General features: G+C 42.7%; 1 protein-coding gene across 8 annotated transcripts in view; it reads left to right on the top strand.

Annotated features, from left to right (window-relative positions):
* Positions 1-19595, top strand: part of JARID2 (jumonji and AT-rich interaction domain containing 2) — a 282213-nt gene that overhangs the window by 147598 nt on the left and 115020 nt on the right. The window contains exon 1 of one of the 8 annotated variants that reach the window (XM_055264040.2): positions 11833-11980. The exons of 6 other annotated variants lie outside the window; for them this stretch is intronic. In XM_055264040.2, the coding sequence (XP_055120015.2) occupies positions 11914-11980 (67 nt within the window). In that variant the 5' untranslated portion in view covers positions 11833-11913. Of the gene's footprint in view, positions 1-11832; positions 11981-19595 lie in introns of those variants that run through there. One more of the 8 variants, XM_055264041.2, reaches the window with a different exon arrangement.

The following is a 19595-nucleotide window of genomic DNA, read 5'->3' as shown; positions in this document are numbered from 1 at the left end:
AGTGGTCTCTGAAGTGGTAGTTAGTCTCCTTTTAGCTTTCCATGGCTCTCAAAGTTAATGCTGCCATCTGATACATGAAGGCAGTCCAAGGTCTCCATTTTGCAATCATTTATTTAACTGTCTTTTATATTTAATCAATTTATTTAACTGTTTATTTTTATTTTTTCTGTTGCCCAGGCTGTAGTGCAGTGACGCCATCTCAGCTCACTGCAGCTTGCACACAGCGCCCCCAGCAACCCTCTCACCTCAGCCTCCTGAGTGGATGGGACTATAGGCACGTGTCACCACGCCTGGCTGATTTTTAAATGTTTTGGTAGAGATGGGGTGTCATTATATTGCTCAGGCTGGAACACTGTTATTTTTGATAGTCTGCTTCCATCCCATGTGATTGGGGTTTTCACCAAGCGACCCATGCGTTTGAATGCTTATTTGAAAAATAGCATCTTGCCTCCTTTGAGAGTGAATTTAGAAGAGTGATTCTAGAGTGATCTGTTCCCTAGGGGCTCCCCCAGCAGTGTACCCTCCGTGAGATGACTTTGTTCCTACTGTCATTTGAAAGGGCCTTCCAGTTTGCTCAGTTGGAAAGTGTTACAGAGTTTTAAAGGGTGAGCTGGAAGGCTCTCAGCTGGCACTTTCTGAATCCCTCTGAGGAAAATGTTGGCAAACTCTCCACTCTGCCTGAACTCTTTTTATAAATGGAGAAGCCAGGAGTTGGGAAACCACCACACAAAGTGAGGTCGAACCCTCTGCGGAAACGTGTCATTATCCTAGCTAAGACAGTAGTAATATTATCTTATGGTAATATGATGGTATGGACCCCCTCCCACCCTTTGATGTTTTGATGTTTCAGAGAGCCCTTCAGTTCATCTTCCTACTACCAAAAATAGAAGTGTGTAGTGCAGCAATTTACAGTGTATTTCTATTTTTAACTGGAGAGCCTTTTTTCCATGAGATGCACATGGCTTTTAGTTTCCTTCTTTGACAACTTAAATGAAGAGGGCGGTGCTTGAGTGCTTTATTCAACAGGTGTCCCACCTTCTAAGGAAAGTCCACTTTTTTCACCCCCTGCCTCCTGCCCTTCCCTGTTTCAGAGAACAGGTTTCCACAGTAAGGAGGAGGAGCTTGCCGTTGATTTATTCTCATATTCGTTGTCATGTGTCCACTTGCATTTCAGTCTGATGAGAAACCCAATGTGAATGCGCCATGGAGCTCGAGAGGTTTCCATGCTCCTGAGCTGTCTGACTGCAGAGCCTGTAGCCACTTCTGCCTAGTCCCCAGAGAAGCCTAGATATGGAGAAGAACTCAACAGTGCGTGTTGGTGTGGGGTTCTTTATCCGTTCATCGCTGCACTGCCGCACACTCAGGTCAAGCAGGGACGTCCTTCCTAGCTCTGTCCATGTTGTGCAGCCCACGCTTGGTGCTTCTAGCCTTCTGGGGTCTCCCTTTATGGACAAATTCCAAGGCAATAGGTTAAGATTGCCATCAAGTGGCTGTTCTTGGTAGTGGATGTTGACATCCCTGTTGGCCGGTTTCTTAGCCCCTCTGTAAGAAACTCTGTCCTTTTGTGGGGGTAGGCAGTTGTTGACAGAGCTCGGGACGTCTCTGGGAACGCAAGCTGGGCCTTCTCATGGGTGCTCTGTATAACTGAAGGAAGACTGGGTTGTCCTTGGATCCGTGAATACAGACCATCAGAGATTTCCTGGAGAGAATGGCTGGGCATCTACCCTCCTGCCAGCTCAGGTCCAGTAGGCCGCAGTCCTCCAGCTCTGCTAGTGGAAATTGTTGAAGGATCACACTGTCATCCCTGTAAGTATAGCCCAGGGTCCCACTAAGGGTTCAGAGAACCCACAAACTTGATACCACCATCTGTTTGGTTTGTTTGTTGTTTTCCATCTCAGAAAAAGGGATACTAATTTTTTTTCCTCAGAGGTGGTATTCTTACGATTAATACAGTTGATTTATTTCAGGTTCTTAGTGCCTGGAAGAATGTAAACATTTAAAAGGGTGATCATTATTGAGGCTGTAGATATACATTACCCCATGACTTCCTATTTGTGCTGTAGCTTTGTCATGAAGCAGGACACCTAAGGAACAGTTTTCAAGTTGGTTTGCCCGCTTCCTAGCTTCTGAATGCCAGTGTCTTGTAATTAGGCCTCACCCTAGGACTGGGCGAGCTGAGAGTGCTGCGGCTCTGACAAGCACGGAAGGAAGGATTGCCTCTCTAGTTTTCCCCAACAAGGCATCCTCAGTGGTGTTGGTGAAAGCTGCTCTGTAGGCGTAGTCGGTGTTAGGTTTGTATAGGAGGGGTACCCCACAGACTATTGGGTTCTGAAGTCTCTGAGGAGCCCCAGCAGAGAGTTTCAGAGCCAGCATATGTGGTATGTAATGGAGGCTAGATCTGTGCCAGCTGGGTCTGCGGGGAGGCCTGAGACAGACAGAGGGGAGAAAGTAACTGTGGGAGAGCATCTGATGGGGACAAGCTCTTAGGGTCAACAAAAGAAAATTCTTAAGACCTATCTATTTTAGGCAGCTTTTTAGAAATGATAAAGGCTGTGTTATGCAACCATTCACTTTGCAATCTGTCAAATCGTATTAAACCAGAATTCCTGGACTGTAGCCATCTCAAGCAATATTGAATGCATCAAAAATTTGATATGTTGGAATGGGCACTGACATTGGATCGTAATTCTAGTTCTACCATTAACTGGATGTCTAGGAGCAAATCATGCCTTCACTGGCATCCTCCTTATGTAAAACAAAACACTAGATCTCTTTGTCCCATTTGGTTTTGTTTCAGTGCTGAGTGGCTTTGGGGTGTTGAAGGCATGCTCCTGCTCTCTCATTTTGGTGGCTCTATCATGCTTTTGGGTCAGGGAAGCATTTGGATGCTTTTGCAGAATGTGGAGGAAAGTGAATGAGAAGTATTCTGGAGGAAATGTGCTCTTCATGGCTACTGACCCTCTCCTTTGGTGTGTGAAGGCACCAATGCAGTGACCCCAGAGTGGTGTGTGTGTGTGTCTGGAGGTGGCAAAATGTGAGTCCAACTTGGCCTAGGTTTTAGTGGCACTTTGCCCAGAGTATTAGTTGATGATTGCTGTCCTTCCTTTACTGTCAAGCCAGATTAAGGTGGCCTAAAACCATTTCTAATAAAAATCACCCTTTGGGATATTCGTTTGTATATGAAGTTTTTAGTTTTCTGAATAAGCCTGAGGCTCTTTAACAGTTCCAATCTCTGTTTCCCCTTCTCCCCTCCCCTACAAGCTAGACTGGTTACCACCTCGAGCCATCTGCTGCTGAATTTAAGGTGATTTGTCAGCCTGCTGCTGCATTTGCCCCTGAAAAGGATTCACCTTCTGTCCGACTTGCCCTGTTTATGGGGGAGGTGGCGAGGAGGGGGTTCTAAGCTTGTAACAGGGTACAGCAGAGGAATGAGGGACTGCTGCAGACATGGCGGCAGACATGTTGGTCAGCATGGTCAGCAGTATAGGTCATTGCTACCCATTAGAACTGTGTGTGATGTTGGAAATGTTCTGTGTCTGTGCTGTCCTATATAGTAGCCACTAGCTGCCTGTGCTCCTTCAACTTTTGGAGCTTTGCTGTTGTGATTAAGAGACTTTTTTTTTTTTTTTTTTTTTTTTTTTTTTTTTTTTTGAGACAGGGTTTCGCTTTGTTGCCCAGGCTGCTGGAGTGCAGTGGTGTGATCTTCACCCATTGTAACCTCCACCTACCAGGTTCGAGCAATTCTCATGCCTCAGCCTCCCAAATAGCAGGGATTACAGGCGCCCACCATCATGATCGGCTAATTTTTGTATTTTTAGTAGAGATGGGGTTTCACCATGTTGGCCAGACTGGTCTCGAACTCCTGACCTCAAGTGATCTGCCCACCTCGGCCTCCCAAAGTGCTGGGATTGTGGGTGTGAGCCACCATGCCTGGCCAAGAGACTGAATTTTGTATTTGATTTAGTTTTAATTAATGTAAAATTAAAAAGCCATGCGTGGATAGAGGCTATCAGTAGTGCAGCCATAAAGACAGGATACGCATGAAATGGTGGTGAAATTCTTCCCGTGTATCCCTATGCTCTGTTCTTGCTTTTGGCAGGAAGTCTTTCTGGGTATTCTTTCAACTATCCTCGTGGTGTGTTATGTAGACGATTCTGACAAAGTTAAAAAAAAAATTGATTATTTTACTAAAATGCCTTTTAGTCTTTTGGGCAATGTTAGAATATGTTTGCCCATGGTATCTGTGCCACTATATTGAGAAGATAATAAACTATAACCTAGCAATTTATTGCCGAGTTCAAAATTATCTTTGTCTACCTTTGGTCATTTACCTTATGTAGGTTTTCCCTTAGCTCCACGTAAATAATGTTGGTAGCTCCATCTCATTTCCATCATTGAGTAATTCTCTTGTGATTGACTCTGCTTCTGTGCTGTTGACACAGCCAGTTTCCCTGTGATACCATGTAAATTTTAAAAATTCCTTTCACCATATTACTAAAGAAAGTCATCTGAATTGTGGAAAAATTCAAGATTTCAGAAAACTGTAAAAGATTGCCACTGGAGAAAATACCATAAATGATGTTCCATATTTATCATTGCAGCACTTGGGTTATTTCTGGTCTTCTCCATGATGTATGAAGCTTTTAAGGAAAATGCCAGGAAGAATATACACGAAATTGTTAACAGTGATTACTGGTATATTGGGACTTGGATGATTTCACTGCGTAAATAAGAGGAGGAGGATTCTAGGTAGTTTTGACATTTATTTAAATGTTTAGTAACAGAATGAGGTTACGTTAGCAGGATATAAAAGGCACATATTTTGAGAAAGACGCAAAAACTGCTTTAGTTACAGAAACAAAATCAGCCTCCAAACAAAAAAACAAAAACTGTAAAATTGTAATTAATAAAGGCCTAAGTATCTAGAAAACATCATATGTCTAGATTTCTGTGTGTTAAATTCAGTGCTCGTGAAATTATATTTCATCTGAAAATCTGAAGATGAGGTCTTCTACTTCCCAGGAATTTCTCATTTTAATCAGTGAGTGCTGAGATCTCATAATTTACTGTAAAGTATATGAGCTATTTCTAGTCTAATAATTTCAAATATAAAGAGATGAAGAGTTCTTTGACACATTTGCCTTTCCCAGAGAATGTTGAATGTTAGGTGCATTGTACGTAGGGTGGGACTTCCCAGATAAGAGCACCTCAGGCTTACGCAGCCCTGGATTGGCCTTGAGACACAGCTCACTCTTCAACAGCATAAATGCATTGCGGCATTTTGAGGGTTATTGAGATGAGCAAGGCGAACGCAGTGGCTCATGCTCGTAATCCCAGCACTTTGTGTGGCTGGGGTGCCTCGAGAGGATCGCTTCAGACCTGGGTAGCATGGCGAAACACCATCTCCACAAAAAATATAAAAAATTAGCTGGGTGTGGTGGCGCCTACCTGTAGTACAGCTACTTGGGAGGCTGAGGTGGGAGGATTGGTTGAGTCCGGAAGGTCGATGCCGTAGTGAACCTAGATTGCGCTACTCGACTGCAACCTGGGACACAGAGCAAGACCCTGTCTCAAAGCAAAACAAAAGATGAGCAAGACTAAATCTTCTTCTTGAAGGAACATGACATTTGGGTAAATGTTACCTTCGTATGTTTTGAAATTATATTGGAGTAGCACCTGTCAAATGGAAAGAGGAGCAGGCACTCTCTAGGCAGAGGAGAGAATAGTCAGAAAAGGGAACAATCAGCATATGCAAAGGCCTCCAAGGGTCAAGTAATGCAGAGAATGTGTCAGCTGCTGCACAGGGAGGACTCAACCCAGCTACCCTAGCGGCTTCATGCAGTAATTCAGAACCAAAGCATTGCTAATTGGTCTATTGCATGGCCCAGGAAGTCGATGTAGAATAATTTTTTTCTTTTCTTTTTTTTTTTTTTTGGGAAATGGACATACAATTTAAACCAGTCAAAGAAGCTGCAAAATAATTAAAGCTACATTGAAATTTTTGCTTCTGTCATTAATTTGTTGTATTAACCAACAAAGTAATTATTAGAAGCAAATCGTTGCTTCTGTTATTGGTTTGTTAGTATTAATTTCTAGAAATTACTGGATTGTAGATTTGTTAGCCTCCATTTCCAGGTTGCTCTTTTGAAAGATTTTATCAGTTAATCACACTAGCAGCATATGAGGGTACTACTTTTGTCAGAGTCAGAAATTTGAAGAGGTGATTACTCACTCTTCAGTTTTGACCTATCAGCCCTTTGTTTCAATGCTTTTTTGGGGGTGGTAGGGGCACGGAGTTTTTGCTGTTGTTGCCCAGGCTGGAGTGCAATGGTGCGATCTCAGCTCACCGCAACTCCGGGAGTCTTGAATAGTTGGGACCACAGGCGCGCACCACTGTGCCCGGCTAATTTTTTGTATTTTTAGCAGAGATGGGATTTCATCGTGTTAGCCAGGATGGTCTCTATCTCCTGACCTTGTGATCTGCCTGCCTCAGCCTCCCAAAGTGCTGGGATTACAGGTGTGAGCCACCATGCTTGGCCTAATTTTGTATTTTTAGTAGAGATGGGATTTCTCCGTGTTGGTCAGACTGGTCTTGAACTCCCGACCTCAGGTGATCTGCCCACATCGGCCTCCCAAAATGCTGTGGTTACAGGCGTGATCCACCGCTCCCAGCCCTTTTCTGAGATGGATTCTTGCTCTGTCGCCAGGCTGGAGTGCAGTGGCGAGATCTCAACTCGATGCAGTGTCCCTCTCTTGGGTTCAAGTGCTTCCCCTGCCTCAGCCTCCCCAGTAGCTGGGACTACAGGCGTGCACCACCATGCCTGGCTAATTTTTTGTATTTTAGTAGAGACAGGGTTTCATCATGTTGGCCAGGTTGGTCTCAATCTCCTGACCTTGTGACCTGCCCGCCTTGGCCTCCCTAAGTGCTGGGATTACAGGTGTGAGCCACTGCATTTGGCCTCAGTGCTTTTAATAGACAGTTTTCCTTTCTTCACTATTCCTAAGTAGGTAAACAGCTTTTTTTGTGATTCTGGTTCAATTTTACTTGATACTATTGAGTAATGTTTTCAAAATATTCTGAAAAAGGTTGATCATTTTGTTTGACTTGGCATTATTTCTGTGTTCACCTTCAGATATGTTAAGTATATTTTATTATATGTTTCTTTTTCCAGCCAAAAAGCCAACAATATATATTGAACCAAAATTTGAGTGTTTTATTACCATGAATGCATGTAGGTAGCCCTGTATGTTTACAGTGTAGCACAAACCCTTTTACTTGTGTAATTAATGTGCCCAACACCAGTGTTGTCCTTATTTCCATTTAACAAGTGAGGAAACTGAGGCAGAGAGAAGTCTTATGATTTTTCTTAATCATTCTTAATCATAGCTGTGTGTGCTATGATCCACTAAGGTTTTTAGTGCAAGGTGTTTATCAAATAAGTATTTTTTAATTTAAAAAATTCATGTAGAATACAGTAGTCCTCCCATATCCACGGGATGCCTGAAACTGTCGCTATTAACAAACCCTATATATACTATGTTTTTTTCTTATACATAAATACTGTGCAGTGCAAATCATTCACGTCCTGGGCAGGATAGTTCAAGGTTTCAGCATGCTACACAAAATGGTGTGCAATTTAAAACTTATGAATTGTTTATTTTGGGGATTTTTAAATTTAGTATTCTCAGACCTTGGTTGAACATGGCTGACTGAAACCTTGGAAATCTAAAACCCAGATAAGGAGGGCTACAGTGTTGTCTTTTTTGATAGCTTCTGAATTGGAACGACTACTTTAATTGTAGCATTAACAACCCAGTTAGTTTCACGAGTTTGCCTACCGTCACCCAATCCGGGTCACCCTACTATGTTCTTCTAATTATTGGTATTATTTTATAATTGTACGGTGTGGCCTTGTCGACGTGTTAGCTATCGGGCCAGCCACATGCATTACAAAGTTCAGCACCGTTGGTGTTTCAGGAATTACCAAGCCTTCTTGGACAGCGTTCAAGCCAGAATCTGTGTGTACCTAATTCTGGTTGGTATAGTGCCAGTGTATTAACTTTTATTTCAATAAAATTCCAACAGGTAATATTTATTATTACTATACTGCTGCCATAGAGTGCCCACACTTTAATGATGTTTTTGAAAGTCAAATATTAGCATAGTAGATCATCTTTCTGCATTAATTTTTATCACACCCTATGTGATATGGTCAATACTACGTAATTTCATCCATATAACACAGAAATATCATTACAAATACATGGCTAATGCTGTGTGACCATTAAAATTCTATATTATGTGAAATTCTCTGGCACCATAACCTTGTACTCTCTTCTATCACACGACAATCCACACCACCCTACTCCTCCTTTGCGATTAGTAGTTTTGGGGAAATTATTCATTGCATGGTACTGAAATACCAAGGCACCAACTGGGGTTGGTCCTGGGGTTGAGGTGGTAATTAGGTGGATGGCAGCCATGAACCTGGTTGGCTGCATAGAATTACTGTGAATATGAGATCCCTTCTGAAAATTCTGACTTCTCCTGAATTAGAGTTAGTAGAGTTCCTTGGTCTCTCTTGTGACATGTTATAGAAGGTCTTTAAACATTTTGAGATTACAGTGGTAACATTACTGGTGCAAAATCAAAAGTTGACACCTGCTTTGGAAACCGATTTGCCATTCAACTTGTAAATTTGAACATTTGCATATCCAAGGATATCTACCACTTCCAGTCCCAAATATTATCTAAGAGAAACTCTACTGAATGATTTCCTGGAGACTCGCAGAGAGGAATTGCAACATGGTTCATGATAGCAATAAACTAGAAGCGCCGTAGATGCCCTTGGACATGAGAATCATGGTGGAATACCCACCATTCATCAGTTGTGTAGTATTAGAAATAATCCATTGTGTAATAATGAAAATGGATAGGCAAGAGATATAAGCAAGGCCGTGGATGGATCTTAGTAACTTGATGTTGAGTTGGAAAAAGCCCAATTCCCATTGGAACCTGTTTTGTAAAGTTTATAATCAAATGTGGTGAAACAAAATGCTATTTATATATGTTTATGTTACAATATAAAAAAGTTAGCACATAGGCAAGGCTTTAGGTTATGTTTGAGTAGTTGGGTTTGGCTGCAGGTTCACAGATATTCTTTATATCCTTAAAAATTAAAGTGGATTGATTATTCAGAGGACTTTCGTTTAAGATTTATGACTTTCTCTGATATTTCACTATTGAAACTTAGATGGTGGTGCCTTCATCCTGTTAATGAACATGGATGGAGCCAAGAAAAGTTCTTCCCCAGTCTTTCCACCCTCTCTTCTTTCTTGTCTTTAAATATTGTAAGTTGTGTTGGTATTCCTAAGCTGAACCTATTTCTTAGTGTTATTCTTGGTCTTCCAGAGGATGCTGTGAGTCTAATATGGTAGTTTGCATGTTTCTTTAGTAGGGGACCAACATTTCATCTAAACAGTCTAAAACTTATGGCCATTTACAACGGAGAGTTTTGTTAAGTCTCCTTCCCGGCCTCACAGATACAGGACTGACTTGCATGTACTGTATTTTAGGAAATATTGCCTGCATGATCAGGAAGTAATGACGACGGTGAGGCTTTTCTTATTTCTTAAAATTTAAATACCCATTTCTCTTTAGTTGACTAGAAGAGAAGGAAGCAGTGGAGATAGGAAAGGGGCAGATAGTGTTTTATTAGTGCTGATGCCTGTGTGCACTCTGAGTGTTTGAGTGACAGAACTGGTGTTGTTCAGGAAAACCACTAATCATACGTGATTGTGAAACTTCATTTCTGGCCAACTGTTTATGTCTCGGCATTTCTACTTTTCTTACCAACCTTGCTGAGAATTAGCATACGTCAGAATATCTGCCTCAGGTCTCCTTTCCAGTTCTCTGCTATGGGTGCTGTTGATCATTGAAGCAGCCAAAAGACATGTCCCAGTAGAAGGAAGAGGAAAAAGGCCAAATAGTCATCCCCTGAATGTTCTTTAAAGGACTCTGTATGACTTACGCTGTGGTGGGGTGCATGCCAGACACTTGTTCACTGTTAACAGGAACATGCTGCACTGTGGAGCACTAAATAAGGGTCTGCTGTGGGGGGCTCACCCTGGCAACCATTGGAGAGCAACTCTTTTCCAGCCATCTATGTTCTATAGGGAATTGTATATTGAGGTTACCCCACCCCTTCTTCCCCAGTGCCACTGGTTTCTCGGATAGCCTCCTGTCTGTTGAGACATAGGAGCTAGCTCTGTGACCTTTGCTAAGAGACAAACTTGGTTTTAGCCACAGTTACATCATCTGCAAAGTGGGGGAATTGTAGTAGAGTATCTCTGAGTCCCTGTATATAATTATGATTTTAAAGTGGTGGATATCAAATAGACACTAAGGAGGACCATCATCTAGCTTCCTGATGTCTGTCTGTGTGTGCGTGTTTATGTGTATGTATATATATATATTTATGTTTATATATTTTTGATGTAAGAAGTTCTGGCATGTTTATGAGCTTTAATTATTCAGCAAACAAGAGTTGGTCATTGTGGAGAGAATACCCATTTGGCTTTGATTGCCTGCTTGCCTGGGTGACTTTGCCCTTGAGCAAAGTTGACATCTACCTTCAGGGTTTTTGTGAGGTATAAATAAGTTACTGTGTGTGAAGTATTAGAACCCAGAAGGGCCTCCTTAGATGGTTCAACAACTAGGAAACAAGAAACTGAAAGTATTAGTAAGGCATGTTTCCAGTTCCTCTGGATGCATCTGAGGAAAACTTCCAGTGCCATGTGGACTTGGCCACCATCTTCCTCTCCTTGGAAGGGCATGAAGAGAAGCGAGTGGTAGTGTTGAGAGCATGTGTTTTGGACATTATCATTGCTGGTTGAGGTTCAAAGGCTTCAAGAGAATTGACTTTAAAAATCAAAAAGCTATAACATATGAAAGGAGATGTGTACTTCAGTTGTCTGAGGCCAGGGAGCTGGCCAGCCCTCAGTTGGACTCCTGCCTTTTTCACCCCTCCCAGCAGCTGCCAGACCACAGAGCCGGTTCTGTGAAAGATCCTCAAGAAACAATGAGAGAAAACAGCTTCTGTTTGATTAGATTAGATCAATTTATGTGCCTCGGGGAGGGGCCTGCGCAGGGCAGGGGGAGGGGTGCCCCTGTGGTGTTGGTGGGGGCAGCGGTGGCCCATGCGGTCACTTCATAAGTAATGAGGCTCCGTGGAAGCTGGAATCAGAGGAAGGGGGAGGGCGGGCTGGAGGAGGAGCATGTGGAAAGAGATTTCTGCAGTCTGTCTGGAGAGCTGCCCAGGTTTCCCAGCCAAAAAAACAAATAAAAATAAATAAAAGGCAAGTGCTGAATGACACAGATTATGATATTAAAAAGGGATGCCATTGAAACTGCGCCCTGGAGTCCGCTGTCCATGGGGGTGGGGTGTGCTTGGCAATGGGGTGGGGGCATCTGACCGGCTGGGGACACAAAAGTGTGCACAATTAAACTGTGAATGTCCCCCTCCCCCCCATATGTCAGAAATTCTATACTTCGGATTTGTCTGCATTGCAGGTTGGGGAAATGGCAGGATGAAAAGCTAGTGGCTCTTTTCAATTTTCTCATTTTAATTTATCAGGGTGGGGGGAGCCAGCCGGAGACCCGTCCTCTTTGGTGTTCGATTCCCTCCCATGCACATAAATAACCTTCTCTCCTGGCTGCCTCCCCTCCCCCTCGGCCCCATTGCTGTTCTGGCCGTCCTATTGCCGCGCGGAATCTGCACTGCCGCTTGCTTATTACGTACAGGGGAGGATTGTTGACAAGTGCTCCGGAGCCTGCCTCACTGCGCTCTATCTCCCTCCCTCCCTCCCTCTGTCCTTCTTCCTCTCTGTCTCTGCAATGATCCGGCTCTGAGGATGGCTGCTCCACGGGTCTGTCAGGTGCAGTTTTTGGTGGCTTATCTTGAGGAACCTGGGATAGAAGGTCTGTTCCTATAAATAAAAGACAAACCAAATAGCTCTAGATTTGTTTCAGGCTGGTATGGCTTTTGTTGGAGAAAAAGGCCTTTGTGGGTTTCCCTGCTGGGGTCCTGATTAAATCCATTGTGGATGGCAAGGTGCTATATATATATATGAGAGACTATGTAAAAAGTGTTGCGATTTGCTTAATATTAATATTCTTTTAGCTTTGATATCCTCCCTAGGGGCAATGGTGGCTCCTGCAAAGGCACTGTGGAAATTTACAAGAGAGAATTAATGTCGCTCTTAAAGCATTAAGCTCTGTTGACCATTTTGGCCAAATCTGCAGTTTCAATCAGGCTTGTATGAATTTAGACATTTCTCTGGAGACTGAATGCCATCCAGCTATAGCTGGTCCCTTTTATTTTATTACCAATTTATCTGATCATTTCCCAGCATTTAAAAATAAATGTTTGATTAAAGTTAATTAGTTCATCCTCACCATAGCTCTGGTTTCCTTCATAAACAGCATGTTTGCTTTCATTTCCATTAATCCTTTCTTTTTCTATCTCCATCTTCTTTCCTTGAAAGATGGAGGAAACTGAGGCATGCAAATAGATCCTGAGACCTGAAGTGGTTCTGGATTGAGACCTAAAAGCTTTAAACTTTGAGTGCTCTTGATTCTTCTTCCGAATTTTGTGCATTAATTCATGTCTGTATTACTGTCTGTAAACACATATGAATTTGAGGAACCTTCAGTGTTTGGTGCCTCAAATCTTAGCAGATTCCATGGCCACATTCCTATAGTACTGCTTTCTGTACTGCTTCCATTCATTATATTTCAGTAGTGGAAAGAATGCTGCTCTGGGAGGCAATAGGCCTTTCTGAAGTTATTTGTTGTCAGCAGGTTTTTTCTTTTCTTTTTTTTTTTTTTAACTTTGAATGGACTACTTAATCCTCTCTGAATATATTCATTTGAAAAGCAGGAGGGCAGTTGATTTCTTGATATGTGAATGAGGTAATAAGGAAACTGGGGAACTACTGTCCCTCCTAGTCATGCAACAAAGAAAACAGAACTTAGAACTTCCAAGAGATTCCTTTTATCCTAGGGAATGAAGGCAGCCCAGAGAGGTTTCAGGGCAAAGGGTGTGGCTGTTTATTTATCTACAAATTATAGTGTCAATCAGGACACAAAGTTTGTGGAGCTTTGCCCATTTATCATTACAGATTAGTACAGAAACCGATAACTTTATGGCACTTGTCGATTGAGTTAAAGCAGCAGCTTTGCCTATCTTTGGAGAGCCTGACTCAAATTGGATACCTGGTTTCTTTTGGTACCTTACATTTGTGGGGTAAAGATGATAGGAAGCTTTAGAGACCTAAGTACATACACACTTGTAATTACTTGAAGGTAGAAGAATATCATTAGCTATCTGTAAACATGCTGTGTTCATGGACATCTCCCTTTGAGAAGTGCAAATTCTGTGAGATGAGAAATCAAATTTGGGCCTGTTAGTTTATCTGAACACAAGACGTTCCACATGTTGGGCTCATTTATCTGTCTTAGAAAAATTCTCAAAAAAAAAAATGCCCTTGTTTCCGTCTCCTTCATGTGACTGAGTTCCCTTGCTCTGCAGTGATGCCATTGTTCTGCCGCTCATGGTTACACATCAGCCTAAGCCCACTGTTGCCTTGAGTCAGTTTTCTTCTGTAGGCAGCTTTTGACCTTGGAGGTGGTCAGTTCTGGGCCCTCTGTGGTGTGGAATTCTTTACATGAGCTGATAGAAGCTCGAGTTGCATATCCTAGGGGATTCCAGGGATTTATGTTTTGGTGGGTATTTATAACTGGGTTGTCTGGTGGGTGTGTGTTTGACTGGGTTGTCAGTGTAAAATTAAAAGGGTGTTGAGATGAAGTGTGGACCCAGAGCAGTTACGGCCTGGGATAGAGTAGTCATGGGATTGAACACAAAACTAGAACTGCTGATTGCAGAGCATCGTGGGTGTTTATAATTCAGTCATTATTATTATTCTAGGTACTGTACTTGTTCTGATTGTTATAAAGGTCATATTAAGGATGAAGAAGGAGTGAAGAGGGGAAGAGAGTAGGGAGGATGAGCCCTTGCCCAAAGAAGTAACAGGGAGTTGTGCCAAAATGAGCGGTACATTATGTTCACACTGGTGATCATCAGAGTTTAAATAGCTTCTGGGCTGGTTGGGAAATCTTTCCTGAAGATCACAGCTCTTTGTTTTTGTGAGAGGTTTTGTGTTGAATAAAGTTAAACTGTCAGCCTTGTTGTCTATTTTTATTTATTTTTGTTGGATACTCTCAGTGAGCAATGTTTTCTGTCCCCCTGGGATTGTTGGTTAGGATGTGCGAAGGGGAGGTCTTTTGTCTTTTGGTGGTTCTTACTCATTTGGGGTCTAGATAGCAAGAATAGGGCCCATTCTAGTAGTTGCAGTGTTCTGCTTACCTCTTCGTCTGAGGAAATAGGAGATGTCTGCTGGGTTTGTTCCTTTGTAGCTCAAGGCATTTATTGCCCAGGGTCCCATCTTTCTCAAAGGTAGTCATTTACTTGGTTCTGAAATTGGAAAAAAAGGATGGAGTCAGGCATTTTCCTTATCTACCCAGTGACCCAACTTTTCCATGTTAATAATGAACACCGTGTCAGGTTTTAGTATCTAACACTTTCTCAAAAAATTGTGCATGCAAAAGAGATGTAGATTGTTGAAGGTGTGTCGTGGGGGCGGATTCTTGTGGTGGTGAGCTCTTGTGAGATTGTTGATTTACAAATCAGTATTTACATCTGTTTTTGGAGGGGTTAAATGTAACAAAAATATGTCCCCCGCGTCCACCTATTCATCCTCCCCATCCCTGCCTTCATATCTTGGGACTGTTTTAAGGAGTGATGGATGGGGGTGTTATTGGATTGTCTTTTCTTGACCCAAATGGGAAATCTCCATAGCTGATTTGACAGTAGACAAAGGGGAGCCCTAGTAGCCTCAGGGGCTGGTCTCATGAGAGAAAGGGATAATTATTTTCCATAAGCCGAGGTATGAAACCACTTTCATTTGTGCCTCCTTGACCACAAGTGTGCCACCGACATCATGCCTCATGACTGGCATTTGTTCTCAGTCATACCAGCGTGATCTGGTGAGCATGTCAGTGGACAAGCCTGGGCTGTGCTCTGCAGACCCTGCGGCCTGCTCGCCCCTCTCCCTGGAGCTCTGTGCTCCATTGGAAGCTTCACATGCTGACCCGCATGTGTACAGTGATGGGCAAACTCCATGTTCATATTGACCATGCCAAGCAGGCCCAAAGCCAAATCTGCCCTGGCATCGGAATGCCTACCCTTCTTAAAGAGCAATTCATTTTTTTTTCTCTTTGCAAAACCTGAGTGAATGTAACATTTATTTTTCACTATCAATGGCAGCAAACCCTGCATTCTGATGACCTCAGAGAGGGCCCTACCTCAGCCATGGGGGCTGCTTTTATAATTTTTCTATCAACTTAAAGTGCTGCGTGTGTGCACACCCACACACACACACACACACACACACACACACACAAATTGCTGCTGAAAATGAAAGCTCTCTTTGGATGCTTGACTGTTTGATATGTAATGTGATAACCTTGTCTCACAGTGACAGGGTGACAGACGGCATTGGGTCTATAATACAGAATTACCTTTTGTGCATCTTTTCTACAACAAAGCTAAATACATTGACTCACCCTAATATGCTAATGACTTTGGTGTGCTCCAGATGTTTTAGAAGCCCTGGAACAGCCTCAAAGCCCTCCTCGTTTTTCCTTTCTTTTTAACCCTTCTTTTGGCATTGCTTTTGTGGAATAGAGCCATTGGCTTTTCCTTTGGTTTTCTATTGTCATGTATGTGTAGCTAATGAGACAGGACCGGTAAAACTTCTTTGTGTCTAGAACATCATAAAATGATATAGACTACATGCTCTAGTCTCCCCCCCCCCCCTTTTTTTCCAGATATTAGAAAAGAGTTGTCTTCTGTCCACACATCTGTGTTCTGAAATCTGTCGTTCTCATCCGTTGCTTTAGAAGTTCCTTCAGCTAAAGGAATCTTTGGCCTAATTTGTGTTTCAATTTTCCCAACGCCCGTCATATAAGGCAAGAGGGAGAGAGCCATACACTAGTATCTCCAGTTTCCAAGAACAACAGGAATTCCTGTTCCATTTTGATGCTGCTGTTCCACACTCAGAAAGAAGCCTGTTTTGTTGTATTGTTTTGTGCGGTCTTTTCATTTCTTGCTAATTTGGGAGATGGGGTGAAAAGCTCCTGAATGTGCAGAGCTGCTGATGGCAGGGTTCTGTTGTGTTCAGTTTCTTTAGAGTTCTCAGCTGCACAAATGGACACTGCCTTGTGGCTAAATGGTCTTGGATCCTAGACGCACTTCTCCTGTCAGCTGATGGTGACTAGCTGAGGTTGCAGGCACAGTAACCAAGCTGCCTTTACTGCAGTGATTTACAATTTTCAGCTCATATTTATTGCTTTTGTGAAAGACAATAGACATGGTTTAATTTAAGTTCAACCTACTGAATATTAATAGAGGAGAACAAATGCTAATGGGATAGACTGAATCTTTGGGCCATTCATTCAATTTCCTCTGTTTAACCTCCTCTCCCCAACAAAGGTTTGTGTTGGTCGGGGTGGGGGAGGTGGTTGGAAAAATAAAAACGGTTTGAGTGTGTGAAGGAGGGGATGCCATTTCATTATTTTTCGTTGACTAAAAATAATAATTTTAACAATTGGTGGCAGGGCTTTGTTAGGGGAGAGAAAAGGCAGTACATTAGCTTGGCTAATGTTATAATAATGGCTCTGTTGCCCTGTGGCATCATACTCCATCTTGCTGACCTGGCCCTCCTGGATTGGGCAGGCTGTATGATTGGGCTTAAAACATTCAAAATGAAATGTGGTAGTCAGTACAGGGGAGATTGGTCGCCGGCGGCGGGGAGTTAGATAAAGAAAAAGCCCAGGTTTATTCAACCATGTAGGCTGTCTGACTATAAATAAATGTAAATGTTTTCTGGGCTGATATATACAGAATGGAAGTACTCAAATTGAAAAAGTTGATCACGTGCAGAATAAAGTCAGTCTTGCGCCTTCATAAGGGCCAGTAAAATCTATGGTCCTGGCCAGGCGTGGTGGCTCACGTCTGTAATCCTAGCACTTTGGGAGGCTGAGGCAGGTGTATCACAAGGTCAAGAGATCAAGACTGTTCTGGCCAACATGGTGAAACCCCGTCTCTACTAAAAATACAAAAATTAGCTGAGCATGGTAGCGAACACCTATAGTCCCAGCTACTCAGGAGGCTGAGGAAGGAGCATTGCTTGAACCTGGGAGGCGGAGGTTGCAGTGAGCCAAGATTGTGCCACTGTGCTCCAGCCTCATGACAGAGTGAGACTCTGTCTCAAGGTGGGGGGTGGGGAGAGCCTATGCCCCTTTAATTTGTATAAAGTCAGTTCCTTATGTATGGGCCCCATTTTATGAACCTGGAACGTGAATGCGATTCTCTTCTAGTTCAGGTACTCATTGCAGTCCTCAGAATGGTGGAAAACTTTGGAGTTCTCGGAAGATTTAGTTTGAGGGCCTGGAACAATGGAGTCAGTACTTTGATTTCTTTTTGCTCAGTCATGCCTTATCAGAGTAGCCTTATCTGTTTTGCATTTTGCTCACATAAAATCGTTTAATATTCCTAGGTATTTTTCATGCGTAAAATCTCTTCATAAAATTACCCCTAATTTGTACTTAAACAATTGATTTGCAGGGTGAGAGGGTAGTTGGGGAGAACATTACACATCTCTTTACATTTATGCTTCTTAGACATGCACATTTTTTCCAACCTGTTACTTTTTTGAGTCTCTATTTGTCACGTTAGCTGATTCTTGTAACTTTGTGACATTTTGCAGGCAAGCGTCTTTTTTTTTTCGGCAAAATTATTGATAAAAGGTACATGAGGCCATGTGCGGTTTTCACGCCTGTAATTCCATCGCTTTGGGAGGTCGAAATGGGCAAGGATTACTTGAACCCAGGAGTGTGAGACCAGCTTGGCAACAAAGTAAGACCCCATGTATAAAAAAAAGAAAAAAACTAGTGGGGTGTGGTGACGCACACTTGTAGTCCCAGCCATTCGGGAGGCTGGCTTGAGCCTAGGAGGACTGCTTGCACCTAGGAGGCTGAGGCTGTTGTGAGCATGTCACTGCACTCTAGCATGGGTAACATAGCAAGACCTTGTCCCCCCGCGCCCCCCCCAAAAAAAAAACACAAAAGTCCCCAGAGCAGCCAAAGCAGCATTAGTGTCACCTGGGAATGTGTTAGAACAGGGGACACTTGGGGAGTGATTCGCATGCATGCTCAAGTTTGAGAAGCACTTCTCTTTACAGTCACCCAGATTCCTTTTGTCAGGAGGACAGAAGCAAAGCTGTCATCAAAAAGCTTAACTTTCTTACTTAACTGCTAAATCATTTGTTCAGTCATTCTTTCATGCATTCACCTCTTATTCAGCTAAGACTTCAGCTGCTGTTACATACCAAAGGGTATAGGAACCCTTCCCAGTCTTCCTGAGCTGCTCCTAGTCCTTGTTTAGTTAGTTTTTAATACCAATATAGCTCTTCTTCCTCCTTGTCCTCTTCCTCCATCCCCACTCTGTGTTTTTAGGCTTCCTGCAAATCCCAGCTTGCTTGTTCTTGTTTTGGTATTGCAAGCGTGCTGGCTGGCTCCATTGGCCCACTCGTTATCCTCTCCATCACTTTCTTTTCTTCACTTACTACTGAGTGATGCATATGTCTGTGTTTGTCTCTCTCCTAATTTTAGATTTTGATTAACCTGTATCCCCAGTGCCCTGGCATATAGTATTTGTTAAGTAAATGAATGGATAAATTCGGAATTGATCCCTTTTTTTTGCCTTCTGTGCTTTATTCTCCATTATGTTATTCCCACCTTGTGCTATTGAAAAAAGGAAACTTCAGGCCAGGTGCAGTGACTCATGCCTGTAATCCCAGCATTTTGGGAGGCTGAGGTGAGTGGATCCCTTGAGCCCAGGAGTTTGAGATCAGTCTGGGCAACATGGCGAAACCCTGTCTCTCTACAAAACTTACAAGGATTAGCTTGGTGGCATGTGTCTGCGGTCTCAGCTGAGGCAGGAGGATTTCTCCAGCCCAGGAGGTCAAGGCTGCAGTAAGCTATGATTGCGCCACTGCCCTCCAGCCTGGGCAACAGAGCGAGATCCTATCTCAAAAGCAAAAAGAAAAATTTGAACTCAACCAAGACGATACATATTTACGATGTGCATCCTCTTTTTTTCCTTTTCAATTTTACATCTGGCTCTTTAACCAGCATTTTTATTTTCAGTTTTCTACCCGTTTTCTCTATGGTAATTTATCCATCTTCTCTTTTTACAGATACGATAAATATTATGTTCCTTGGCCAACTCTAGTCTCGGTTAAATGTCATCTGTATCCTAATTGGGTGGGGGAGGGGATCCCCCACTCGCATCGTGACACTACTAATGTGCTCTGAGTGCTGATCAGTAAAGATATTATTTAAACTACATACGTAACTTTAGTTTCTGCAGTCACACTCAAAAGAAGTAGGTGAAATAAATGTTAATATACTT

The sequence above is a fragment of the Symphalangus syndactylus genome, chromosome 23 (assembly GCF_028878055.3).
Source record: "Symphalangus syndactylus isolate Jambi chromosome 23, NHGRI_mSymSyn1-v2.1_pri, whole genome shotgun sequence".
In the NCBI taxonomy this organism is placed as follows: Eukaryota; Metazoa; Chordata; class Mammalia; order Primates; family Hylobatidae; genus Symphalangus; species Symphalangus syndactylus.
The sequence above is the reverse complement of the archived record's forward strand: the minus strand, read 5'-3'. Positions and strand labels throughout refer to the sequence as shown.